At 45.8% G+C, this 27,782-nt stretch overlaps 8 protein-coding genes across 8 annotated transcripts; 5 read left to right on the top strand and 3 right to left on the bottom strand.

Annotated features, from left to right (window-relative positions):
• Positions 1 to 415: 415 nt before the first annotated feature.
• On the bottom strand, positions 416 to 7,231 carry AKAW2_61069S (putative polyketide synthase; the record flags this gene model as incomplete). Its single annotated transcript, XM_041693264.1, has 4 exons — positions 416 to 1,213; positions 1,263 to 6,097; positions 6,157 to 6,443; positions 6,519 to 7,231. 4 exons carry the CDS (start codon positions 7,229 to 7,231, stop codon positions 416 to 418), a joined length of 6,633 nt encoding a protein of 2,210 aa, XP_041546567.1.
• Positions 7,232 to 7,926: 695 nt separating this feature from the next.
• Positions 7,927 to 8,874, top strand: AKAW2_61068A (uncharacterized protein; the record flags this gene model as incomplete). Its single annotated transcript, XM_041693263.1, has 4 exons — positions 7,927 to 7,968; positions 8,032 to 8,050; positions 8,121 to 8,642; positions 8,717 to 8,874. 4 exons carry the CDS (start codon positions 7,927 to 7,929, stop codon positions 8,872 to 8,874), a joined length of 741 nt encoding a protein of 246 aa, XP_041546566.1.
• Positions 8,875 to 9,134: 260 nt separating this feature from the next.
• Positions 9,135 to 10,130, top strand: AKAW2_61067A (uncharacterized protein; the record flags this gene model as incomplete). Its single annotated transcript, XM_041693262.1, has 5 exons — positions 9,135 to 9,176; positions 9,238 to 9,256; positions 9,313 to 9,396; positions 9,459 to 9,896; positions 9,964 to 10,130. 5 exons carry the CDS (start codon positions 9,135 to 9,137, stop codon positions 10,128 to 10,130), a joined length of 750 nt encoding a protein of 249 aa, XP_041546565.1.
• Positions 10,131 to 11,870: 1,740 nt separating this feature from the next.
• AKAW2_61066S (uncharacterized protein) lies at positions 11,871 to 12,906 on the bottom strand (the record flags this gene model as incomplete). The annotated part of the gene is made up of 4 exons (XM_041693261.1): positions 11,871 to 12,226; positions 12,292 to 12,452; positions 12,529 to 12,670; positions 12,747 to 12,906. 4 exons carry the CDS (start codon positions 12,904 to 12,906, stop codon positions 11,871 to 11,873), a joined length of 819 nt encoding a protein of 272 aa, XP_041546564.1.
• A 552-nt stretch (positions 12,907 to 13,458) lies between these two features.
• Positions 13,459 to 14,682, top strand: AKAW2_61065A (glycosyltransferase family 32 protein; the record flags this gene model as incomplete). The annotated part of the gene is made up of 1 exon (XM_041693260.1): positions 13,459 to 14,682. One exon carries the CDS (start codon positions 13,459 to 13,461, stop codon positions 14,680 to 14,682), a length of 1,224 nt encoding a protein of 407 aa, XP_041546563.1.
• A 2,063-nt stretch (positions 14,683 to 16,745) lies between these two features.
• AKAW2_61064A (uncharacterized protein) lies at positions 16,746 to 18,875 on the top strand (the record flags this gene model as incomplete). The annotated part of the gene is made up of 1 exon (XM_041693259.1): positions 16,746 to 18,875. One exon carries the CDS (start codon positions 16,746 to 16,748, stop codon positions 18,873 to 18,875), a length of 2,130 nt encoding a protein of 709 aa, XP_041546562.1.
• A 594-nt stretch (positions 18,876 to 19,469) lies between these two features.
• AKAW2_61063A (uncharacterized protein) lies at positions 19,470 to 20,959 on the top strand (the record flags this gene model as incomplete). The annotated part of the gene is made up of 3 exons (XM_041693258.1): positions 19,470 to 19,902; positions 19,960 to 20,707; positions 20,773 to 20,959. 3 exons carry the CDS (start codon positions 19,470 to 19,472, stop codon positions 20,957 to 20,959), a joined length of 1,368 nt encoding a protein of 455 aa, XP_041546561.1.
• Positions 20,960 to 22,475: 1,516 nt separating this feature from the next.
• On the bottom strand, positions 22,476 to 23,724 carry AKAW2_61062S (NAD(P)-dependent alcohol dehydrogenase; the record flags this gene model as incomplete). Its single annotated transcript, XM_041693257.1, has 2 exons — positions 22,476 to 23,434; positions 23,508 to 23,724. 2 exons carry the CDS (start codon positions 23,722 to 23,724, stop codon positions 22,476 to 22,478), a joined length of 1,176 nt encoding a protein of 391 aa, XP_041546560.1.
• Between the last annotated feature and the right edge of the window lie 4,058 nt (positions 23,725 to 27,782).

Raw genomic sequence — 27,782 nt, 5'->3', positions numbered from 1 at the left:
TATTATAATACTCCGGTAATGTTGGCGCTGTAGGCATAGTACTTACTGTCTAAGTTGGGAGATAACTTATATATTTCGGAGCTTCGAATGCCAAGTTATAGCCACACATGAATGTAATTACGCCAACCAAGTATTCCGTATCAATGAATTTCTAGTATCAGTCTTTGAACCTCTGTTATAAACTTGTTTATTAGCTTCTCTATTGTCTTGTCTTACCGGAAAATATGCAAGAGTGCGATCAACGGCACAACATAGTAAATAATTCCTGTCTTGTAATCTTCCCAGTCGCGGTTAAGTCATCAACATCAGCACAGATCACACAATATTACGCTTTCACAACGGATGATTCTCACAATATCCAAAAATTTCATATTATACAACACAAGAACTAAGTTTCATATCGTACAGAAAGTGATTATATCCCCGACTTACTCACAATAAGCTCGGCCACCGCCCCCAATGTACCCGTAGACAAAAGCTCCAGAACCTGCACATTAGCCCTCGCCTCACGTGCAATCCAACTCCGAAGCTCAATAGCAACCAGTGAGTCAAGACCCAGTGCAGACACAGAAAGCGATGGCTCGATGTCCTCTAGGTTCAAGACCAGTACCTGTGCCAGCTTTGCCGCCAAAGCTTCGTAGCAGACTTGCACTTTCTCTTCCTTGGAGGTTGCATTGGTGAGTTGCACGTGGAGTGGTTGAGAAATTCCCTCGTCGGCTACATCTTCCTCACCTCCGTGGGCCTTGGGGGCTAGGAGCTCAAACTTGGCGTCTTGCGGCCAGAGGGGTTGTCGTGTCGAAGACGCTAACCCAGTAATTGCCTGATGGGAAAGGTCTCCGGTCAAAGCCGCAGCGAGCAGGGCCAACACTTCCGCCTCGGTCATGCCCTCCGTACCGATGGTGCGCAAGACCTCTGCTCGGCGCGCGGCGTCTACTGTGGCGAGGTAACCCGCGTCCCTTACCGCCGTGAGGGCAAGGCTTGTGCCGGGGAGACCTTGGCTGCGGCGCCACTCCATGAAGCCGTCTAGGAATACGTTGGCGGCGGCGTAGGCTGCTTGTCCTTTGTTACCGACTACACCGGAGACAGATGAGAGGGCAACGAAGAAGTCAAGGGGGTGGGGGGCGAGGGCGTGGTGGAGATTCCAGGCTCCCGAGACCTTGCTGTCCGTCACAGCCTGGAAATCCGCGAAGTGCATGTTCTCGAAGAGCATATCCTAGACAATGTCAATTGGATTTGAGAATTTCTGGTCGGAGGAGCCTTACCCGTAGAACCATTGCACCGTGAATAACGCCGCGAATTGGCGGAAGGTCTTCCAGGTCCTTTAGCATGGCGTCAAGGGACGTGCGATCGCTCACGTCGCAAGCCTTCACCACAATATTTGTGCCGCTGGGACGCAGGGCATTTATTAATGTCTGTACAGGGATGTCGACAATGCCGCGTCGGGACGCAAGCACGATATTGCGAGCTCCCTTTTGTGACAACCACCTCGCTATGCTTCGGCCGAGACCACCAGTACCCCCAATAACAACGTACGTGGCATCTGTTCTGAGGATATCATCGCGCGTCTTAGCGACCACAGCTCTGACCTGATCGCCTTCTCTCGGGACTACCACAGTTTTACCCATCGACTTTCCAGTCTGCAAAGCCCGGAACGCGCTTTCAATCGCAGCGATAGGGCAGACGGACAGAGGAAAGACGGGGTGGATGAAGCCCTTGGCCAGGAGCCAAGAAATCTTATCCAGCAATTGATGCATCAACCGAGGCTTGTAAGAAGCGACCTTAGTAAGATCGACTGAGTGGAACGAGAGGTTGTTCTCGAAAGGTAGCATGTCCAGGCGCGTGTTCTTCGTGATGTCCGCCTTGCCAATCTCAATGAATCTGCCAAACGGTGCGAGACACTCCCAGCTTTCGCGGAGAAGATCCCCAGCGAGGGAGTTGACTACTATATCGACCCCGCCGCATGTGAGCTCGCGAATGCTGCGGCCAAAGGACGCATCACGACTGTAGAAGATGTGGTCTGCACGGAGACCGTACTTTGAGATAAGGAGGTCCTTTTTCTCGGCGCTTCCAACGGTTGCGTAGATCTCAGCTGAGGCGATTTGGGCCAGCATAATGGCCGCCTGCCCGACACCACCGGCGGCGGCGTGAATAAGTACCTTCTCGCCGACTCCGTGTTGGAGGCGAGCAAGCTCATAAAGGGCATAGTAAGCAGTGCAGAAGACGACGGGTACGCTGGCGGCAACCTCGAATGAAAGGTTTTCGGGGATGGCAGTCGCGCTGGTTGCCTTGCAGCGGGCGAAGGTAGAGTATGCGCCAAGAGGTAGAGCCATAACTCGCTCGCCAATCATCAAATTGGTAACCTTCCTGCCAACAGATGTGACGACGCCACTGCACTCAATACCAATGTAAGGTTGGGTGAGTTGTCCCATGGTGACGGCAACATCCTTGAAGTTGAGACCGGTTGCATGGACCTCGATTTCGATTTCATCGTCACCCAGGGCTTCGACATCATCGTCTGTAAAATAAAGGGTATCAAGAGCGCTGTGACTTCCTATTTCGAGCTTGAAGCGGCGGCCGGGTTGAACGAATGGTTGTGTTTCAAGAGTGAGATCGTCACTGGTCTCCTTCCTCACGAAGGCATCAAGAGCGTTATCGCTAACGATACGAGGGACCATAAGCTCGCCATTCTTGGTGATAGACTCGAAGTCAGTACAGGAACTGAAAGAATTCCCGGTCGGCCACAGGGCATTCATAGCAGCCAAGATAGGGCCAGCTGGCCTCTCCAGATCCTCAGCGCTCAGTCCAAGGGTGGCAGCCTTGGCATCAGTTTCGGAACGCAAGCTACGCATAAGGCCAACGATCATCTGAGAGTCAGGAGTGTCGTTGCGGTAGACCCAAATAAGGTTCGTTGAGCTGAGAAGAATTTGCTGGACGTTGGCAAAGTCTGCCACAGTAAGGTCACGCAGGGTTTTGACAGCAGTCTGCAGGATGATAACATGCTGCCGTTTCTGCTTCGCGTCACAGTCAGTCAGTGACGAGATGGACGTTGACCAGCGAATGGCTTTGGTGGAGATGACCTCTTGCACTTGCTCGGCTGCACGTGCACAGTCGCCAAAAGTGACAATAAGGATTTCGTCTTCAGACTTGTTGTCCAGGCAGTAATTTCCATGTCCGTGTCCATTACCGTGTTCAATGACGTGTGGCTTGCTATGGCCATTGGATTGCTTTGTCTGAATCGCTTCTCCAGTAGCCGCTTGTTCGACTTTAATCAAGGGCTTCCACTGCAGCTGATAGCATAGGTACCGGGCCACCTTGTTATCGCATCCAGTATCGTTGATTGGGGTCATTACCAATCCCTCCATATTGATCAAAACCTCACTAGAGTCTGCAGGAGTCATCCATAAGTCGAACTTAGTAGGCTCAGGTCTGCCCCGACCGGAACCCCCTATACACCTGGCCGGAAAGTGGTGACCAGTAGAAGGGATGTTTCCATCAATGACAAGAGACTTTATGACGGTTGGCACGTAAAGAGTCTCCAGGTCCATCCGACCCTTACCGAGAATGGGCCAGGTCAGGTGCAAAAGAGTGTCCAAAAGAGTGGGGTGGATGACAACCGGAGCTTCGTAGTGTTTCGGCATGAGCGACTTGGTATCGCAAACATACAGGTCCGCACGCGAGTGATAAGGCCCGGAGAAGCAGTTTCCAAATCCTTGAAACGCCATCCCATAGCCGGCGCCCACGTCGCTTAGAACTTTGTACATGTTCTCGGTATCAATTTCATATGTCGCCGCCTCCAACACCTCACTACTCTTCTTCGCAAAAGCGCTCTCTTCCAACTCGACAAAGTCAACGACCGGGTTATGCTTTCGGTTCGCCTTGTTGGGGCTAACTCTGACAAGACCCGTACAGTGGTCAATCCAGTATCGCTTGGAGTTCCAAGAGCAAATGCGGAATTCGTCCCACGCATTTGAAGCGCCTCGCGTGCCTTCAGCGTAAGGCCGGAGGGTAATGGTGATCTCGGTATCGAGGTCGTCAGTCAAGACGAGGGCAGCACCCACGCTCACTTCGCGCAGTTCGAACTGCGACTCGGCGGCCACCATACTGTATTTCTGTGCACGCGTCCGGGCGGCCTCGATTGCCATACTGATGTAACCAGCAATAGGATACACAATCATGCCCTGCATTTTATGATCGCGGAGCCATGGTATGTCGTCGAGGCGGACAATATTCCTCCATGTTGGCTCCAGGTCATTGGAGTAGAATGCTTCGGAGCCCAGTATGTCGTTTCTCTGTCCATCACGGAATCGATGTTTCTCGCTGATACGGCTATGGTGCCAGAAGACTGTGTCATGTTGCCACGGGTACCGAGGTAAATCATCGAGGACATTGCACGTTCCAGTGCCACTGAAGGGAAAGTTGATTTCGTTGATGTTAAGAGTTCCGCCGCGTACATAAATGGCACCCGCAGCGTTGAGGAGAGATTGAGAAGGTTCAACCTTGCGAACCACCGTCGGCACATACCCAACTTCAGAAGCAACTGATGACCCCAGGGCCTTCAATGTATCAAGAATTGGTCCCTTGAGAGCGGAATGGGGCCCAACCTCTACCATAAGGTTGGGTCTGCTCCCGACTGCGCACATTTTGCCAAGAGCATTGGCAAAGAGCACCGGAGACGTCAAGTTTTGGACCCAATAGCTTGGGCTAAGGTCCGTAGGATCGCTTACATCACCAAATACGGACGAAAAGAAGGTGGCAGTGGCGGCGCCCGAGGGCTGCACTGATGCGATGGCGGACAAGTAGGCCTCACTGACCCTTTTCATGTGATCAGAGTGGTAAGCCACATCAATGATGAGGCGACGGTTGAAAATCTTCTTCTCTTCGAGGATGCGCTGCAGCTCCTCAATAGCCGGGACATCGCCAGATATGGTGACACTAGATGGACTGTTGACGCATGCCACAGTAGCATAACCAGAGTAGAGGGTCTTCAGCATTGGCTGGATGGCTTCCACGCTGGTCCCAACGGCCATCATGGTACCCTTCAGGTCTGGATATTTGCTTCTCAACAACTCTGTCACTTGGCCACGGCGGTACGCAAGTGTCAGTGCATCCTCTAGGTCAAAGATTCCGGCCGCATACGCCGCAGCAATTTCACCGGAACTATGGCCAACTACCGAGACCGGTTGAATTCCCCAGGAGCGAAGCAAGTCCACAAGGGCAATCTGCAGCGCAGTGCAGGCCGGTTGACTGATGTAGGGCATATTAATCCTTGACTTTGTATCAGTTTGCAGCAACTCCTCGCGGAGAGAGAATTCTGCACTCAATCCTTCAGACAGGTGTTTGTCGGCGCGGTGGATCGCCGCTGCAAAAACAGGGAATTCATCCATGAGTGGCATACCCATCTGAGCCCACTGGGCTCCCTGGCCTGTGAAGACAAATGAAACAGAAGGTCCGTCACCGCCAATAGCGCGAACAGGGTTGATCTTCATTTGCGCCAGTTGTACACCGGCATCATCGAGTGATGTAGCGGACAGGGCAATTCGGTATGGCAGGTGAGACCGTTTGCTCCCAACTGTGTAAGCGAAGTTGCCAAACAAGGTATTCTCGAAGACTTCGGGGCGTTGCTCGAAGTAAATGCAATATTCCTTGCATCTAGTGCGGAGGGCCTCTCGGTCGTGTGCGGAGATCAAGAGCAACCGGCGTTTGCCCTCCTTGTCCTTAGTGCTAGTCCCTTCTTCCTGCGGCAACTGCGATGGTGCTTTTTGTAAGACGACGTGTGCGTTTGTACCACCGAAACCGTAGTTGGAAACACTGATGTACCGTTTGCCACGGGGCCAAGGACGCGTCCTGTTGACGACCTTCATATGCCACTCTGCAAATGGAATCTTGGGATTGGGATTTTTGTATCCGGCGTTGGGGAGGATAAGTTCTCTCTCGAGCATCATAGCAGACTTGATAACTGATATGATACCACTGGCACCTTCTAGATGGCCGACGTTCGTCTTGACTGATCCGATGTAGAGCGGGTTTCTCGCGTTGCGCCCTTTTCCAAACACTGCCTGGATCGCGGTTGCTTCAATTGGATCACCGACAGCGGTTCCTAGACAATACTGCTGTTAGCTATGAACCCAGTGAACGACGGTCTCGTGCATCTACAACCTGTGCCGTGGGCTTCAACAAAGCCACAGTCAGCCGGGTTCAAGTTTGCTTCCTTGTATACCCGCCGAATCAATTCTTCTTGTGCCGCGCCATTGGGACATGTGATTCCCCTTGTCTTGCCGTCCTGGTTAACTCCTGAGTGGGCAATCAAAGCCCGGATGGGGTCGCGATCCCGCAAAGCTGCAGAGAGGCTCTTCAGCATGATTATACCTGCGCCTTCACCCCGCGCAAAGCCCGAGTTTCCTCTCTCCTCAAATGCGAATGATTTTCCTTCGTCGTTTAGCAACCTGTCGCAATCCGGAGGTCAAAATCATGCGAACCAGCACTAGAGATCATCGGAATTTGAAAAGATGGTGACTCACTGCTGCATCGACATCGTAATGGAGTTCTCGGGGGTCAAAAGCAGATGGCAACCACCGACAAGCGCCTCGGTGCACTCCCCGCTCCGCAAACTTTGTACAGCGGAGTGCAAGGCCACGAGGGAAGAGGAGCAAGCGGTGTCGACCGTCAAACTAGGACCCTTCAGGTCAAACATGTAGGAGATTCGGTTCGACTGGAGGGCAGGGTATCCTCCAGTGGCCTGAAACATTGGGGTCGTCTCCGTATCGCGGATATTGTTCGTCTCGTAGTCGGGCCAATTTGCTCCAATAAAGACCCCGATACTACGTCCGGCCATGTATTCTCGCGAAATTCCGGCGCTTTCCATGGCTTCGTATGTACATTCTAGCAGGAAGCGCTGCTGTGGGTCCATGGATATAGCCTCCTGGGCACTGACATTGAAGAAAGGTGCGTCGAACCGGGAAATATCACCCAGAAAGTAGCCACCAGCCTGGTTGCTGGTGCCCGGTTTCGAAGCATTCGGGTGGTGAAAGGCCTCGACAGACCAGCGGTCCTTGGGGATGGGCGTCCAGCCGCTGCGCCCTCTTGTGCAAAGCTCCCATAGATCACTAGGTGACGAGACTTGACCGGGAAGTCGGCAGGAATACCCAATGATTGCGATTGGCTCCAACGCCGGCGAATCCGTCGGAGATGGTGACCCATCCATGTCTACTGCCGTGTCACAAGCTGGAGACATGATGTTTGTAACAAGTCAGTTGTGACAGAGAGATTGGGCCGGTAAGAATCTACTAAGGAGGGGGGATGCAAGAGGCAGAGAGGGGGGTGCAAAAACAAGCAAATATGCAAGGGATGTAGTAATAGTGAATAGATGGACGCGGTGCCTGGCTGACGGCAAACACCTGGCGACAGGCTCATTAATCAGAGTAGATCACCCAGCGCACTGCATGGGATGTCTAGGGGCTGAGAGAAATACGTAGGCCCGTAAACCTACTCAAGAGCCATCGACGATGGTGTGGGAGACAGTGGTAGTAGTGTGACGCCACTGAGGCATCGGAACGTGGAAGAAAACCGACGGCATGCAGCGAATGTCTTCTGTGTAGCCTTTCTTTCAGCATTCTTCTTTGTTATTTGGTCAACTAATGAATCCAATTGGCTAGATACCCTGTTTCATGCTTGTGTATGCAATGTATGCTTATTGGGATACATCAACCGACTCTGTCACGATATGATGCATGGGCCTAATGCATCATGTCGAGTAACTCGGAGACACTACCCTAAAGGCTCCCCAGTTTAGGAGTCAGCACACCTTCCCCACATTCTCTGGCGAGCAGATAAGTATGCCAGCTCTCAACAATTGATCCTTTTCTTTTGGCTTGTCTTCTTACATCCCATCTATGAATAGTATAACCAATTATTCCAAGCACTCCTGACATGCATTTCCTCTGCCTTCACGGCGCCATCGGCAACACCGAGGTGAGTGTTCATTATCTGTCAATATCATACTAAGCAAATGGATTATAATGCTAATAGGCACAGACTATCACCATTCAGTTGGGTACTTGCAGTCCTTCATCTACACCTTGTCCTTGCGACTTGTTATGTTATTAACGACAAGCATCTTACAGCACCACTATTGAAGGAGTTAAACACCGACAATTCAACAACAACCTTTCACTATCTCAATGGTCCTCTCCTGGTTTCTCCTCCCCCAGGATTCGAGGCGTATTTCGGTGTGGGACCGCATTACCGGTGGATTGATGACGGCCAAAAGCCCGGAAAGTCCACGATTCGGCGCGTCCGGGACCTTCCAACTAGCGAGAGCAATGATGATGCCATGAGGGAGGTCTTAGGGGATGTACACTGTCGAAACTATACAGATCTCATGGATTACATTGAGGGTGTCTTGGAGAAGAACCCAGAAATCGGCGGGATGATCGCCTACAGCGAAGGAGCTGCGGCAGCTGCGACGTATATTCTCGATGAACAACGTCGACATCGCGAAGACGGCCGCGAGCGCCAAATCAAGTGTGCCATGTTCGTTGGAGGCTGGCCGGCCATGAGGCGAGACACGAAGGGGTTCATCCTTGCAGATGACGGCGGGGATGAAATGATCGACATTCCCACGCTTCATGTCCTAGGGGCGAACGGTAGCGACAATCCTTTCTCTTATTTACTTTGATTTTTCCATTTCAGGATTCAGCTAACTTTATTTATCATTCAGACCCTTACCGATATGGCTCGGAAGCACTCTTTGAAACCTGCGATCCTGATGCAGCTGAGTTCTTTGATATGGGCAAAGGCCATACTCTTCCACGGTCGGGGCTGGTGATCAGTGAATTAGCGCAGTCAGTGCGGGACTTGTTCAGAAGGACGGAGTAGTCGAAGGGATAAGATAAGTAAGGGGTTGGGAATTTGTATTTCTATCTAAGTTTCTACCCCTTGCGTGTATATGACCACTTTGATGGGCCCGATCTGCTGGTGAGAAACGTGATCTAGCTCGTATATAATTGACTTCGAGACGTGCAGCCCGAGGAAGGGGTACACGCGTATGATGAAGGCTGTAGAATCGTATTTGCACCGACTGCGCTTTTAGTGGCAGACACCCTCACCCACGAACTTTCTTCTCCATCTATAGAACAATGCGATTTCTATGCCTCCACGGCTCCATAACCAGTGCTGATGTAAGTCGTAATTTTCTCTGCGAAGAATACTGTACGCCACTGTACTGATATCAAGTCGCAGACACTCAGTGCTCAGTTAGGTATGAGAACGATTGCTACCAGGGAGGCTCTCAGCCGCTAACTCATGTGTGACTAGGGCCTTTGCAGAAAAACCTGGCGGACGATAATACCGCTTCATTTTATTGCGTGAATGCGCCACATGCCACAACTGCCCCTGGAGGTGCGACATGAGTTCGCCACACCAATCTATGAATAAACTGAGGTATGGCTGACAGAGCCCAGGCTACATAGAATATTTTGGTCACCCACCCCACTACCGCTGGCTGAATTACGTTGGCGTTGGTATTGATGCCATCTACGACACTGTCCGCGGGGCGCGAAACAAACAACTTGGTACTCCAGAGGATACCTTTCGATCGCTTATACCTCCTGAGCTTTCCTGGGTCAACTATGAAGATGTTCTGAGTTACATTGAAGAGATACTGGAGAAAAATCCCGATATCGAGGGTCTCCTGGGATACAGTGAAGGGGCGACTGTTGGGGCGGCATATATCTTGCGCGAACAGAGGAGGGAGCGGGAGACCGGCCGCACGCGGCAGATTAAGTGCGCGATCTTTCTCGCCGGGATCCCCCCAGTCAAAGCGGAGAATGGATTTATATTTGCCGATGAACAAGAGGAGATGATCGACCTCCCCACTGTCCATATCGTTGGCGCAAATGGTGTGTTTCCCTTGTGATATATGGGCATGTTTGACCGTTGGCTAATGGCTCGCTTTTACACGAATAGACCCTTTTAGGATAGCCGCGGACTGTCTATACAACATCTGTGATCCTGATAGCGCTTACTTCTTTGATACTGGCAAGGGACATACCATTCCACGTGGAGGGCCAGTGATCGATGAGTTGGGAGACACAATTCGAGAATTGGTTCAGAGGACAAAGGAAGGGTGTTAGGTAGATATACAATTTCTGTTTGGAACATATTCATACGATTGAGGATCTATGACAAATTAAGCGATGATGATCAGTGACGCCAATCACAGGATGTCCTTGAACAGAACTGAAAATATATAAGGCCATTCTACATTAGTCCTAACCCTTTAGTTATGATAGCCAAAGACCCTTAGCAAAACTTGATCTCCTACTCTAGCATAGTAGTATTTGTAGGGTTCTCTCCTAGACTTGTCTATATGGCGCTTCAAATGGAGATAAAAACAACGATTGAGGGGGGGGTGCTTATAACAAGGCAATATATTCAACATCTTTTCCTTTCTGGACGATACGATGTTTCCTAGACATGAGGGGGTTTTTTTAAAATCTCGGAAATTTTTGCACGTTTCAGGGGATATGACCTATCAAAGAGGCGGCTCAAATTTATAGGTGGAGATTGTTGCCATGTGCGAGGAAAACATTGACACTTTGGTCTTTGGAAATTCTATGATCATACGGATAATTCAGAGTGACATGTATATGAGCATGGAAAATTTATTTGGGAGCCGACTGCCATGTTTGAGTGGGGCGAAAATTATAGAGCAAAAATGACTTATCTCCTCTAATCTAGCCAATTGACTTAGCGTACGAATAATGGTTGCTACAATGTCGATCGCTGTTCATTATAAATCTAGCGCAAGCGCCATAATGACCCCCATGAATGAACCATTCCGTTTACAGTACAGCTTGTCAGACAGGGCGTTGATCCCACAACCAATGAGCGACTGATCGAACACTCACGTATAGCCGCCTAAGATTCATATATATAATCTATATTTTGCATGTACAGCTAATAGACGTTAGAGATCATGGCTCAGCCTGCTTAAAACCTAAAATCGGACGTTCCATCGATGTTATCAGCAGCCAGGGCTGATGCTCGGAGGGATTGGAGGCGTAAGCACTAGCGCGAGCAAATCATGACTCGCCCAAAGTTAGGCTTGGGCAACACAACATTTAGCGTGTAACGTGGGCCTCGTGTTAATTTTACGCTCCCTATCGTGACCCCTAAATTATATTGTTAGCCGCTTATTATATTGTCCGTTGTAAGTGTCTAGTGTCTATTGGCTAAAATGAACACCCCCTGGCCAAAACTTGTACCTCCACCCCTGTCTGTTCGGATAGCGATGGTTGTTCGCTCGCCTTTTTGTGCGCGGAAGCAGTTTAACTAATGAATTGCTGGGAATATCTCGTAGCCGTCCAATCACACATGTGACCTAATAATTATCTAGCTTGATTAACCATTCTTATGCGGCCTTCAAGTACCTGCATGACTAAGACGAAATGATCTATCCGAAGTAAATAAAGATCTCAAGAACCTGGGCATACGAGTGCTAAGATTATCATTGAGTTTGATATACGAGCATAGGCATCTTGCTACCTCTCAATATCTTGTACCTGCACCGATAGGGTAGAATTTGGCCAAGTGGCGATCGGACCTCTGTACATGCCAAACCTACAATATGAGAAGCAGCATATCACGGCTAATATACTGCCAGGAATAAAATTGGACATTGTGCAGTTTGGGGCTGAATATTTACTTATCCATGGTAAGGGGGTGTAGCAGGTCTCAGGTTTGTTAGGTGGCGTCGACCAGGATCCGAGAAAAGGATCACACGAAAAAGCCATTGAGGCCATGCACAGAGTCTCATAATTACCACTATAGTGCTTGATACTATTATAATTATCGTTAATATTATTCCGGTTTCAACTCAGCTCGTATGGCCCCACCCGGCTTGTGGAGGTAGAGGGCATTTCGTGCACCATCCCCGTGAGGCTTTCTGTCGGCAGCTCGGAAACCGTCCGCGCTCCCGGAGAGACACTTTGGTACTCCATGGCCTGAGGGCTTCGGGTTATCCGGCGGCGTAGGAAGAAGATCACTGCAGCTGCAATAGCACCAACGCCTACCACAGCGCCGACTACAGGGCCCGCAATCCACGCTTGGCTCTTTCCGGAAGAAGATGTGGATGTTGAAGACGGTGAAGCGGTCGAGGTTTGGGTCGCGGAACTGGTTTGTGTGGCCATGGAGGTGATCGGTGCGGTGGTTGCACTGGCTGTGGATTCTACGTGGCAAAGTTCTGGTGAGTCTCATTGTGTCTAAGAGGCAATGGAATGGGATGGGATATACCTGAGGTAGCTGATGTGGCTGAGGTCGTCGTTGCGGGCAGCTCTCGATAGATTGTGTACGCAGACCAAAAGTCAGCACAGAAGAGGTTGTATGCGGATGGTGTAGCGTAGGGTTCGGATTGATAGATGGTCATGGTTTGGCATGACATGGACTCGGAACCACTAGTCAGACATAAGGTCGAGTTGTGTATTAGCGACAGCGTGTCTCAACGTCTAAATTTGATGATTTCAGACATACCAGTCCAGGGTTTTATTGTCGACATCGTAGTAAAGTATGTTCCCACTACATGCGGTGGCCCAGGAACAGGTGACAGAAGCGGTGCAGCCGGCTGCATATTGTCCGGAGGTCGACCAAGTGCCCGCATCAGTTAGGGCTTGGGCTGCAATTGACGGTCAGGGTAAGCGATGATGTTCAGCTCAAACAGAATAGCACCGAGGTGGTGAACAAGTACTGACTGGTCGTTCCCAGATACCATCCCATAAAATGGGGACTGTCCTGAATAGAAGTATTCAATGTGGTTGTCTGACCAAGGCTTCCCGGGAGGGAGAGCAGCATCACCCAGGAGAGTACCTGCCATGCCGCAGGGACTTCAGGTATCAAAAGCCGCACCATCATTTCACAGACCCGACGATTCAACTGGATCCTTGGATACTCTCACCTCACATATGGAGGATGTGCATGGGCCCAAACAAAGACTACCAGATATAACGGGTTATTCATTTTCCTGTGCGGAGATTGCGCTTATGTATTCGTTCCTTGTCCAACATCACTAAGAGGCACCACTAGTATCTTAATGCCGGCTAACAGAGCCTTGGCGCAGCGAAACCTCGCGTGGCCGTGATACAGCCACACTTTGATGCTCGAGCAACCCAAGGGTATGGCATTATAACTATCTAGCGAGGCCACAGGCCTCCCAGGATTCTGACCAATTCAACTAGCGGTGGGCCGGTGCCTCTCAAGTTAATTAAAAGCCTCGCGACACCTCTCCGGTGACACCCGGCACTAGTAAGACTAAGGATCTTTTTGCCCTCCAATCAAGACAAACCGTTGATGACCCTGGTGGGAGCACAAACTCAATTTCCCTGGCTGTTAGCGCCCGCGCTAAGCCATCATGGAGCGATCCTCGAACCGTGGCAATGGTAGTAATCCCACCTTGTTTTTAAACAGATGGACGGCTCTCCGCTGGGGCCTGGAGCGCCGAGATTATTTCTCATCTCTCCTCACCTAAACACCCATCCCCATGAAAGCACCTCATCTCGCCCAACATCGATGCTCCCTTCCACCCTAAAATCTTCGCGCTATGGGCGCTTTGTTATCTTGACGATCCCGCTGCTCGTGTTCAGCTGCCTGCTCTTTTTGACGTGGGACCCACTGCCGGGCCGACTCCGTCAGCAATCCCAAGCCCCGACAACGTCACAGTCCGATCCGGTATCTCAGGTACCACAACCAGTCGAGCCTCCAAAGGAAGAAGCATCGCGCCCTAAGTCACCAGTATCTACCAGTAATCCATCCACCTCGAACCCGATTGCTGACATTGCTGGTGGTGATGCTATCTTCGGTATAACCGACAAGCTTTGGCAATCCGCCAAGAATCCCCACCTGAGCGACGACCAAGACGAATGGATCAGCAGTTGGCTCGAAAAGAACCCATCCTTCCGATATGAGCTCTTGACTGATGCCTCCGCTGCCACCTTCGTTCGTACTCATTATGCCTCGCGACCAGATATTATCGAGGTCTTCGAGACCCTCCCGATCCCGATCCTGAAAGCGGATCTCCTGCGATACCTGCTCGTGCTCGCGGAGGGAGGTGTCTGGAGTGATCTGGACGTTACCTGCGATAAGCCCGTGGCTGATTGGGTTCCAACTGAATACAAGAATGCAAAGATCGAGATGATCGTGGGCTTGGAGTTCGATTTTGAATGGCGCGGGGAAGGAACGGAAGTCGCATCGCAGTTCTGCAACTGGGTCTTCGCGGCACCCCGCTCATCACGCGTCCTCCAGGTGGTGGTGGACTCTGTTGTAGCCCAGATCAATGAGATCGCTCTAATGAATAAGGTGCAGGTGAAAGACCTGACGTTAGAAATGCTGCCCATCGATGTTGTTAATGTGACGGGGCCCAAGATCATGACAATCGCAATCCTTGACAGTCTGAAGAAGCTGCTGGGTCGGACGGTTGATGATCGCGACTTCCATGGGATCAAGAAACCCAAGCTCATTGGAGATGTCCTAGTCATGCCTGGTGTGTCCTTTGCGGCGTCCCAGAACGGATACCCCCAGGATCAAGGAGATGCGCTGGTTACGCATCACTACGCGGGCTCGTGGAAACAAGCTGATGCTGAGGCTAAGGAGAAGAAGAAGCAGAAACAAAATGGGAGAGATGAAGGCGTATAGAATTTCATGAGCATTGGATTATTAGTAGCTAATTTCCGGGATTGGCGTTGGTTCGCGTTTCAGCTTTTTGTACAGTTGCATACTTCTAACCCATTTTCATCTCTTGACGACTCATTCTGCTCTGTTTGTCTGTTCCTAATCTGACTCGGCAATGAAAACAAATTGCCTGTTCGTTGATGATGGTTTGGTGGCCTCGGGATAGAACTAAATCCAAGATTTACATTCCCGGCCTTGGCCCCGGATGATACTATATATAACTACGAACAGTAGTAGTTTTGCTTTGTTCACCACCACCATTTGTGGAAATACAAAATTTAGATTTCTGTGTCAATGACTAGTAGTACGATGCTCTTGGCCATCATTGGAGAATGCTCGTATAAGCGCTTGGAATTGTTGATATTCAAGGTTTATCAGAGTGACTTAATCTCGGCTTCCCGTACCCACCTACTTACTTCACGGGCTCCGCGATCATTAGCAACGCTTCCAAGCAGTAAACTCTGCAGGACACTATATTACCCGAGCCCGAACAGAAGCAAGTACATACGACCACAGGGTGTGGAAAACAGGGCTTCCCGTCCGCTCAGCCGTACTTAAGCCACACGCCGGGAGGTTAGTAGTTGGGTGGGTGACCACCAGCGAATCCCTTCTGTTGTATGTTTTTATTTTTATATTTTTTGGGGACTCCTCCCTTTATTAGGCAGATCCAACAAGTAAGGTCACCGATATAGCAAGCAATTGAAACGATATGTACTTTTGGTGGAACGTCGCGGTGTAACAACCAGGGCACCACTTAGAGTTGGATTTCACTTCCAGCAAACCGGCCCCAGATATACGCCCCACGTTATGGTCAATGTAGGGAGCGGCTCGCATCCTGGCGCCAAGTTTTTCTTGGTAGTCAATCGGCGTGTCACCGGCATTAAAATGCTACGAAATGTTGTGGTTTGGTTGATGATCAGTTTTCTATGCATATGTCCATTTTGGAGGGTTTATGCATTTTGCTCTCATTGTGTTTTCATGTGAGTACGTGACCCTGAAGTGCATGACCACTAGTAGGATCGTTTCCAGTGTCATCCCAATCATTTACCCGTTGTTTCGAAGAGCCAGATGTGCGTGCATCCCAATCCAACGCCGCCGAAGGTTATGTTGGGCGCCATCCGACAATTTACAAAGTGTTAGATAACTAGTACGGAGTAGACTAGAGGCTAAGGTTAGTGCTCTCGCGTTAGCGCGATCCAGCTGAAACCGGGTGGCGCTTGGACGACTTAGCTGATACATCCTGGCAAAAAGACTGAGCCGAACTGCTGCTCAATCGTTAGTCAACGTCCATATCGACATTGAATAAAGCCTTGGAGAAGTCAAGCTTGCGAAAGTTTGATTCAGGCGCAAGGGATGCCTTGCCATTTTCGCTTAGGCCAGGGATAGCTCCAATCATGTGATCTTTTGGTGGGCCGCAGCAATGACATAAGCAAACAAAGATCCACACAAACTTCCCAATCCAGGGTTCTGAAGCATTCTTCGTCTCCATTCTTTTCTTGTCATTGGGTCTAGAGCTAGACTAGTCTCCTCGACCAGATATCCGCTACTATTCTAGTCTCGGCCCATCAACAATCGCCATTATGCTACCTGGATTCCTGCAGAGTAGCTACGCTCGCTACAAAGCAGATACCAATACCTTCGCAACATGGCTACTAGAGACTGCTAACAAATGTGGCTATCGGCCTACCCTTTCTGCTACCATTCCTACGACGAACAAGAGTAAGCGTGAAGGTAAAACGGATGGCTCAAACGAACATCCAATTTAATACACTGCTACTACGAAAGACCTACAAAAGTTCGCCGAGGTGATTGCCGGTTCCTCTCTGATCGTGCCGAAATCAGTCATCACCATCGCCAAACGCGCCATCAAATTGAGGAAAACGGTCACTTCATGGTTCTTGGGTCGTGGTAACATCGCGAACAATAAGCGCCATGCTCACTTTATCACTGCGCTGGAGCAAATTTGCGACACCCTTGAATGGAAGACCGCCCAACCCTCCAAGACAGATGCTAAGCAGCCACATTCAATGCCTGAGGTCCAAGATGACAACGCCGATGCTGACAAGTTCTTGAACAAGTTTGCTGTTCTCACGGTGGAGGAACCTGAGGATATCCCAGAGACTCAATCGGCGCCCGCAGCATCGAAGAAGGTTGTCAAGGTCACGGTTGTGGAGGAGGAAAATGAGGCAGCCGACTCCTACCTTGGTCACTTGTTCTTCAAGACCTTGTGTCTACTGCAAGACTTGGACAACATACGGAAATTTATTTCCATCACTTGGTTGGAGTACCGGGATAAGAAAATCGACCTTATGAACGCCGCTGTCGTGACGGACAGTGCCTTGCAACTTGCCCGAGATATGGTGAAGGAGGTAGAGGCTGACTGGCTCTCTACTCGCACACCGGCAAGAAATGATGTTCAGACACTTGTTTACAATCTCGCCGTCATGAGCCGGGGCACCTCCGCAGCTCCATCCACGGAGGTTGGCCTGCCATACAACAAGAACATGGCTGATGTAGCCGATTGGTGCTATGTGCCTACCAAGGTTCTGCTTGACGCCTTTGCCAATGTCCTCCACGACAATCATCAACCAGTCTTCAAAAAGGGCTATTTCGGTACCTATAACCCAAAGGCGAACAGGGAGCGCATGTCCGTGGGCCAAAAGTTCAACGAAGATAAGATAATCCTTCTTTCGATTTTGCCCGAGTTCTGCATGTTTGACACTTTCAAATTCAGGACGCCTACCTTGGACGCTATCACGCAAGGTCTTGTTGAATTTTCCAAGAACAGAAAAGTTACTCTATGGCTATGCTTTGCCTCCCAGATTTTCCTCGACATCCATCACATCATGCGACACAGTACCCTGGGTGCATTTGGAGACCTTCGGATGTCGGGACTGCGCATCCAGAAGGTCATTGATGACTACCTGAAGCTGTCCAAAACACACCCCCAGCCCAAGTTTTGGGCAAAGGAGGGCGACGAGGAGATTCAAGGTATTAGTTCTACCGTAGACTCCTGGATTATACAAGACGCGTTCCTCAATCTTCGGGTCCTGTCTGGACTCGACAAAACCGGATCACCGCCTGAGAAGCATGCGCTTTTATCGCAGCACTCTATCCTCTGCGGACTGATATTATTCCACCTCAATATTAGAATGCAGCGTGTGGGCCAGCAGCTTGTCACCCAATGGTATGACGTCCAACAGCTGGCTTTCTTGCACAATCTCGTTATCAATTATGCTACGCACAAGGATGTGAGATGGCCCGATATGGATGCTTTCATCAAGATTCATGGCGAGTCTCATATCTTCATTGGTTCACGGCCCCAGAACGCCGGTGAATCGCTAAACAGGCTTGAACTGGCCACAGGCATCTCATCTGCTGCCAATTTTGCGCGCGATTCCCGGAGTAAACCCTTTCATAAACCGGATGGCAAGAATCCACGCTTGCTCAAGCCTACCACTGCAGTTGCGAACTTGTTCTCCCCAAAGTATGTCGAGGGTCTCGCGGAAGATGCCGGGATCGCCAACATTGACCGGATCCTGGACGAGCTCTCACAAAAATCCAAGCTTGAATCCTCGTCCTGCAAGGAGCCCATCAGAGCTAATGCGGAGCTCTCGATTACCCAAAAGTGGTCGAATAACCGCAACATTGACACACTCCACCTTTTGGCCTTCCTGAAGACCAAGCTTTACGAAGAGGAGCCTGTCATCTTGTACAACTACTTCGGCATGCACAAACGTTCCATCGAGCTACTGCGATTGATCCGAGAGAAAGAGCATCACAAATTTGTTCAATATTTTACAGCTGGGTACATGCCTGATGAGTCCTTCATCTCCAACATTGTCCTTCTCATCCACCATGTCGCGCGAGGCTCGGCACAAAACGCACGTTCAATGGGGCTCGGATCAGGGGACGTGGAGTTAGTGAGTCGTATTGTTATGAGCTCTGGCGACGTCATGCGTGAATACCTGAAGAAAAATGGTGATGTGGCATGCAAAGAGCTGAGGGTATTTTGTAAGAACAAAAAGCCGATTCAAGATGAGGTTGCTGATGATGCGGGCGAATCGGACGGGCTGGTGACGTCTTGGCTGCATCTTGAGGATGTTTTGGGTCCGAAGGGCGTGGCCTCGCTTATGACCGGGATCCCGATGGCCTAGTCTCAGGAACCGTCCAAATGCCGACTACTTGCCAAGAACTTCCGCCCGTCCATTTGAAATCTCTGCCTCATTTGTTACCGCCAATATTTATGACTCAAAACTTTTCTTGCCCAGGCTGAGCAAGTATATGACAATGGGCTCCAACGATAATAATGTCTTAAATCCTTTGGCGTGCGCCAATTTTTTTTTTTTTTAGGTGGTGAAGAGTGGGTGACAGGCCATTGTGGAGCCCCCAAAGCTAGAAATCCTTAGTTAAATCCTGAACATCGCCCCCAAAGGGCACCGATGCGGCGACTGATCCCACGCCGTGTGATATCATGGTGAACAACTACAACGTACAACGTAGACAAGCATGACTTCGACTTCTCGAGCAACAGGTTGACAATCCTGACACGATGTCGCCATATTCCCATTTCCATTTGTCATGACTTGGCATTGACTCCAATCACGCAATATCCACAGCCCCACCCACAATACGAATTCTCCTCGTTCATCCCCAACCCCAAATTTTGCCCAAATATCGAGACTTCCTTCTTCTCAGTTATCAGATCAGATCAACCACGTGGCGAGTGCCCTTCTAAAGGTTCCATCACCATGGCCTCACCCCAGCCGACTAACCGCTTCCTGTCGGTGGTCCGGTCGATCCCCTTCCAGATCGCCATCGCCAGTGGTGTTTCCTTCACTGCTCCGGGCATGTGGGATGCCTTGAACAACCTGGGTGCTGGAGGTGCCGCAGAGCCGTATGCTGTCTCAGCTGCAAATGCCCTGCTGTATGGACTGTTCGCTGTGGTTTGTATCGCTGCCGGCGCCATCAACAACCGTATCGGGCTTCGCTATGGCCTGGCGCTGGGCGCCATCGGTTACCCTATCTACGGTGCCGGTCTGTATACGAACAACTACTCGCCGACGACCTGGTTTCTGCTATTTGGAAGTGCTTTGTGTGGTATTTCGGCTGGTTTCTTCTGGGCTGCTGAAGCGGCCATCATTATCGGGTACCCTAGTCCCAAGGATAGAGCGTTCTACCTAGGTGAGTAACTGGATTATTGGATTGGGTCCTGGTTATGGCATCTAACAGCTTCTCTAGCGATTTGGCAAACCGCCAAAGCTGCAGGCCCTATCGTCGGTGGTGCAATCGAACTAGGCCTCAATGCTCAAAACTCCGGCAAGGGAACCGTCAGTGCAAGCACGTACATCGTCTTCATCGTGCTCATGTGCCTCGGACTTCCTATCGGTCTGTGCCTAAGCCCAGCAGAGAAAGTCCAACGTAAAGACCGGACGCTGGTTGTCGTTCACACGCAAGCCACGTGGATGGCCGAATTCAAAGCCGTCATTTCGCTGCTCTTCACCCGCCGTATTGCCATGCTGATGCCGGCCTTCTTCATCAGCTACTTCTACAACGGCTTCCAGAGCACCTGGCTGACCGACTACTTTACTGTTCGCTCCCGGGCTTTCTCCTCTTTCTTCACCAACTTCGCCGGCATCACGTCTTCCTTCCTGATTGCCACCTTGCTGGATAAGCAGTCTATCCACATCAAGACGCGGGCCCGCATAGCGTTCGCGTCGCTCATTTTCGTGCTCGTAGGCACCTGGATCTGGGCCACCATCCTGCAGTACCAGTTCTACTACGAATACACGAACCCAGTCTTTGACTGGTTCAAGGGCGGGTTCGGCAAGACATACGCTCTTGTTTTCTTCTGGTCCTTCGGTGGACAGGCTTTCCAACAGTTCCTCTACTGGCTTGTCGGGCAGTACACCACCGATCTCTCGTCCCTGTCTCACCACTGCGGTATTCTCCGTGGATTTGAGGCTCTGGGACAGACTGTTGCCTGGGCGTGAGTCCCATACCTTTTTCGTATCTACGAAAAGTATAACCAGCTAGCTAACAAACTTCATCTAGTATGCAATCCGAAGGCAACGCCAACCACTTCGTGAGCATCGGCCTCAACTTCGGCATCACCCTGCTCTGCGTGATCCCCACGTGGATCATCATCTCCGAGCTCGAGCATACCCATGAAGTGGAGGTTCGCGCGGAGGATACCGCCAAGACTGTCGATGATGGCGAGGCCGAGCCGCAGACGGCTTAATTTTACTAACTTGTATAATATCATTTTAGCGTTTTCAACAACTTGTGCTGCCTTTCAGCGAGGCGTTTGGGGGTTTTAGTCGAGCAGGACTGGACTTGATTCAACAGCATGTCGGATTTCTTATGAAATATAGGTGATGGGTATAGTGGTAGAGGGATTAGATGTTAAGGGGGAGAGGGGTGAAGAATAATATAATATACTATAATATCGACTAGAGTAGTGTATGCTACGAGTGGTTTTGTCCACGCATGCTTGAGGTTCTAATAGTAATGAAGGCATAGAAAGAAGAGGGAAAGATATTGTATCATATGCGGATGCCAAAGGACTAGCTCACCCAGTGGTCGAAGGACGGACTGCAGACGCATTCAGAAAGGTGCTCTTGGGGCACGTGGGTGTACTTTGTAAACAAGTCGGAAACCCCCGAAGTATTTGGTTCAACTTCTTCTGTTGAGGACTGAGCTTCCAGTTATATTATAAATAAAGTTGTCACTCCTGGTTCAGGTCCACTCGCCGTTAAGCTTTAGATTCGGCTCGCGAAGGAGTATATGTCACGCAGATAGACTGAGGAGTACGGGGAAGGATCGGCGGCCTGATTACGTATCCAAGCACACTTCCCGCGTGTCATGGGCCCTCACACTGGCTGTACAGCCGTCTAGGAGTGAGTCGAACAGACGAAGTGTTTCAAGGGTCTGAGCGAGTCAATGACCGAGATGTGAACTGATAGATAGGACACGGAAGGATAGGAGACCATTGATCATCGGCCCTTTAGCCCGTATTTAGCCCAGCTACATCAATTATCTGATCCAGGCTCTTGTATCCGTTGACTAGATAAGGAATGGGCTTCTGAATTGACGCCAGTTTCTATGCTTAGATCAATGTTAAACTCGCGGCTTCGTCTCCGCGGTCGGTGGGCCATGTCAGTGGGCTAAACCAAGCCGAAATACCAACACCGTGTACATGTTTGGCGTAACTTTCCGTGGAGAACAAATAGGGGGAAGCCTTTGGTAGCTAAAGCTAGGCTAGCTTGCTACCTGATCATGCCACCGGTTGAATTACGACATAATGACATATAAGAAATGACACCCGCCGAGCTGGGCTGTACCACTACATACTTCTGACCCACTTCTATCTTGCTTTCACGTCACCCTTGCTTAGATTGGCAGTGACCAACATTTCTTTCTTCTCTCTTTATCAAACATATGTCAACCGAACTAATCATGAAAGTGGACAGTCTTCTAAAACAACTGATTGGGATTACCAGGAGGCATTTGAATTTATATCTTCCGTATCAGAGCGAGGAAGAGGACTTATTGAAGTCCAATCGCTATATCTTTTATATTTTACGAAGATGTGGAATCCAGTGCTTCAATAGTGAAGTATATAGTAGTTCGATATTTGGTGGCTGCCGATACTGGAAACGTCTGAAGTATCAGGTGTATATCTCGTCTGTCATGAGCTAGATTAGGATTAAAGAAACCAGTAAGCACACAGTGGACAGAAAGGCCAAACAATATGTTTACCATAAAAGAACCGGTTTGATGGTCTTCCCACTCTTCATGTCGCTTATCGCTGTCCTGTAGTCGTCTGCTTGATAAAAGCCCACGATTTCATGCAAAGGAAGTAGTCCCGTCTTGACCCACTCAATCATCTTAGGCACGAATTCTCTAGGGACAACGTCTCCCTCCACAACCCCCATGTATTGCTTTCCAGCGACCATAAACTCATGAACGGGAATGCTAAGCAGTGCATTTTCCGGTGCTGTTCCAAGCTGAACAATCCTCCCCTTGTTAGCTGTCATGCGAATGCCCTCAGCGATCAAACTCGGCACCCCTGTAGTCTCCAACGTCATGTCTGCGCCTAGACCATCAGTAAGGGCACGAACCGCCTCTGTTACGTGATATTCATCAGAATTTGAATCAATTCGAACAACATGCGTTGCCCCAAGCGCCAGCGCCAACTCAAGACGGGCCGGATTTCGCGCCACACCGATGATTGTCCTGCAACCAGCGATACGCGCTCCCATCACCGCACTCAACCCAACACCTCCCAATCCGAGAACAGCTACAGTATCCCCGGGCTGTGCGTTTGATGCCTTGATAACAGCACCTGCACCTGTCTGGACACCACATCCCAATGGCGCCAGCAGCTGAAGGTCCTCCCTTCCCTCCACCAGCCCGGAGACATTCACCACCGATTCCTCCTGCACTAGTGTCCAGCTAGCAAAGCTCGACTGCCCAAAGAACTGTCCAGAAATGTTCGGCTCCGTAGAGACTGTTGATAAGTCCGCATCAGCGTCCCAGAAGACGCGGTTTGCTTGAGTGGACTCGAAATTAATAGGATCGAAATTGTGACAGTGTGCAGGATGACCTCGACGACAGCATTGGCAGGTCTGGCATGCGGAGAATGATAAGAGCACTGGGTCGCCGACTCGGGCTGCGGTGACGTTGGGCCCGACCTGACGAACATATCCGGCACCTATAGAGGGGTGTTTCATCAGCTCGTCATGTTCTCTTACAAATCTATTAGCGTAAAGGATGTGAGTAATTACCTTCGTGACCCATCACTCGCGGATAATGTACGCCATGGCCACTCTCCAGACCAGCAAAATGCAGATCAGTCTGGCAGACACCTGAGGCAACCACTTCAACAAGCAGTTCGTTCTCTCGCAGGGGTCGCAGGGTGACGTTCTGAAGCTTCCAACCGCCGGCCTGGTAGGGGCCGTGAGAGACTAGGGCGCGTCCGGTGATTTGCTGTGTGTCTGCCATGGTGTTACGAACAATCTTTTGTGATGGGCTACATGTTCGGTATCCGTGGGCTTATGTACAAATGAGCTTCTAGAATCGTTGCTTGCCGATTTCAAGGCCCGGAACGAGTGCATGCTGTGCAAATTCCGGTCGGCATGCCGAGATGGGGTCAGATGTCTTTCGATTGATCCGGATTTCCGTCTTCGAACCCCCGAGTGGGTCCATTTTGTGAGATAAGACTGGTACGGATATAAACTTATTTTAAGCTATGCTTGCAGATGTTTCCAAGGTTTAGAAGTCGCGGTGCTCTGCTAGAGAAGAGGCCAGGAGCAGAGCCCGAACATTCACTTATTTTTGCAACAGCCGACTACCTTTGCCGCACGGAAGTAATAAGACAAGTGTAAAAACCAATGATAGATAGATAGATAGATAGATAGATAGATAGATTAGGTTACCCTAATATAGCACAGCCAGGGCGCTCTTGCAGGGCGCCTGCAGCCTGAGTGAGCCTCTGAGCTGCAAATCTAATGTACAGGATCCTATTCCTAATAATCCTATTTCTTTCCTATATTGAACCCTCGTAATCTTATAATATTACTTAAATACTGTAATTTAAACATGAAACTATCCCCAAGTTTACTCTGACTAATCAGAACGCGCGTAGCTGTTCTCTTGTAGATATTTTATAGATAATTCTATAAGAATATCTTTTTATAAGATTTATTTAATTTTATTTATATATTTCTTTTAATTTTCTTTATATATTTTTTCTAATTTCTTGTATTATATTCTTTATTTTATTCTTATATAAATATTATGATGAGTTTTATTATAGAAAATCTTATTATAAGATCCTGGACCTGCTTACTCCTATTCCCTGTCTAATTAAAGATTCTATAATTATAGAGATCTGTATAAAAATCTTATATAGATTAAAGATTTATAAAACTTTTATATTCTATTATCTTTTATAGTAATTATAGGGATCTGTATAATTTTATATATATTTTTATATCTTTATAATCTTATACTAGGTCCTATACTCTTTTCTCTGTAATCTATTAGTTTAATAAGTTTCTGTATATATATATATATAATCTATAAATAATTTATTTATTATTAAAGTTGGTTATTATTATTAAATATAAGAAACTATAAGAGAGAAGTCAGTGATGTAGATTTATAAATATATCTTTTATTTATTATATATTTCTCTGATTTTTAAAATATATTTATATCTAATTCTCTGTTATCCAGAACTTGTATTTATTATTATTAATAATTATTATTTTTTTTCTATATTATATACCTGAGGTGGCTTTAGTAGCAGTAAGTATTATAAGTATTCTATCTGGAATGTATTAATTAGGTGTTATACTAGATTAAGTATTAGAATTTATTATATAAGTTATATATAAATAAGACATAATATACTATTTCTAGTATTATATAATATTATTTATATTAGATAGAATTAATCTTCTGAGCTATATATAAGAATATATTTAATTTAATTTTTTCTATTTAAATCTGGAAGAGGGTACTCTACTAAATTAAAATTAAATTTATATAAAATTATATTAATTTTATACTGATCTCCAGAATATATTATTAAAAGATCTTATTATAATTTATATATTATTTATATTAATATTATTATTTTTTTATTAATATCTTGATCTAGATATTAATAAATAATTATAAAATTTAGTAATCTAATACCTGCAGTATCTTAGAACTGTTAATTATATTATTTAAAAATTATTTAATAATATATTTAATTATCTTATCTATAAATTTATTATTAAAAATTTTTATATAAATCAGGATCTAGTAGAAGCTGATATTCTATTCTTATTTATAATATTTTTTAATAAGATTGATAATATGTTAGATAAGAAATTATTTTAATTATATATTAAAATTAAGAAGATATTAAAATATATTCTAATTATTTATATATATTTTAATTATTTTTTAAAAGAGAAGATTCTTTTATATTATTTATAGAGCCAGAATAATTCTAACTAGTTTAATATAAAAAATAATATTTTTCTAATCTATTTTCAGGTATACTTGCTGGTTATATTTAATTATATTATTTAAAAAAATAATAATAGCTCTGATTTTTTTATAGTAATTAAATTTATTTATATATAATTTCAGGATACTGCTGTATACAGTCTTTATAATTATATAATTAATTAAAACTTATTTCTTTATAATCTTAATTAATATATAAAAAAAGATTTACCAGGACAGGATTATATAAGATAATTTTAATTTAATTTTCTGAATATTAATTTTTTTTATAAGAATAGCTCTTTTTCTATCTATTTTAAAGAGATTTATAATAAAATCTTATTATTATAAATTCTTTTTTAATAATACCCGCGTATATATTTGATAATATAATTTAAATAACTATTTTTAGTCTAATCTTATAAAGGTATTACTTTATTAATATTATATATAATTTAATATTAAATATATTTCTAGTAATTATTTTAAAGTTTCTAATAATACTGTATTCTGTTTTTTATTAAATAATTATAAATATCTGGATCTGCTAATTATAACAGAATATTTAATTATAAATCTAGAATATATACCAGATTAAAGATATATATAAGATTTATAAAATAATAAAATCTTTATATAAGATTTTTTTTTAATTAATAAAAGATTTTATTTAGATTTTCTTACTGAGTTCAGGGCTTGAATATCTTTAAAATACTTTTTATTAATTACTGTTATATATCTATTAAATTATAAATATTAGTCTAAAATAATCCTGAATAAGTAAACTGATTAATTAGAGATAATAATATAGTTATTTTTAAAATTAAGATTTAATTTTTTATTAATCAGGTCGGGGTGTTTCTGGTCCTGGAAATATAATTAAAAATATATTAAAATAAATTTTTTAAAAGTAAAAATTAATGTATATATAACTAACTATATTTTATAAATTTTATTATATTATAATACTAAATATTAGTAATTTATTTTTTTATCTAGCCCGGCTATAATTATAATTATATTATTAATATATTTAATATTACTTGGTGAGCTGCTTACTATATTTATATTATAAAAAAATATAGAATTAAAAAGAATAGAAATTCTTAAAGAATATTTATATTAATCTTAGCCTGTAGCTGCTGATATTCTAATAATTTTAAAATAATATAATAATCTTTCAGAAAAAATTAGATTTATTTAATTAAGTTATTAGATATTCTGTATTTATAGAGATTATAGATTAATTATATATATAAGATATTATTAAATATTTTAGAAATATTAAAAAATAAAATAATTATAATTTTCTCTTACTTCTAGGCAGATTTTATAGTCTTAATTATAATATATAAAATTAATTTAATATTTTATTTTTTTTATTATTATAGTAGTTATCTGGCAGCAGGTAATATTATTTTATAAAATAATTAAATTAAATAATTATACATACTTTAAAAGCCTTACTAAAAATATTAAATAATATAATTAACTAATATAATTTCAGTTTAAAGTAATTGTTTTTACTGAATTTATAAAAAATAATTATTTTAATTTTTTAGAAGTGGTTCAGGCACTTGTCTATCTTAAAATATATATTAAATAAATATATTAATTAAGAAATAAATATATTTTTAGCTACTTATAGAACCTTGTTTAAAATATTATTTGAACTAGATATTTTATTTATTTTAAATTAATTAATTATAATCTTGATCTTTTACTCTGCTAGTAAAAATATATTAAATAAATTAAAATATTTATAATTTTCTATATCTACCAGATTAGTAATAAAAAAATAATAAAAAGAATAATTTTATTAAGATTCTAGTTTTATTATCTAGTTTAAAATACAGGATACTATCTTTAATAATTAAGAATATAAAAGACTAGTAGAATATATAATTTTTAGTTTATTTACTAAGATTTTATAGCTTGGATGTGTTATCTGATATAATAATTTATTTAATTTATTTTTAAAAGATAAGTATATAATATTTCTTAATATAAGTTTATATATAGCTGTATTAATATTATATTTCTAATATTATTATTTT

The sequence above is a fragment of the Aspergillus luchuensis genome, chromosome 6, assembly GCF_016861625.1.
Source record: "Aspergillus luchuensis IFO 4308 DNA, chromosome 6, nearly complete sequence".
NCBI lineage: Eukaryota > Fungi > Ascomycota > Eurotiomycetes > Eurotiales > Aspergillaceae > Aspergillus > Aspergillus luchuensis.
This window is presented reverse-complemented; position numbering and strand designations above follow the sequence as displayed.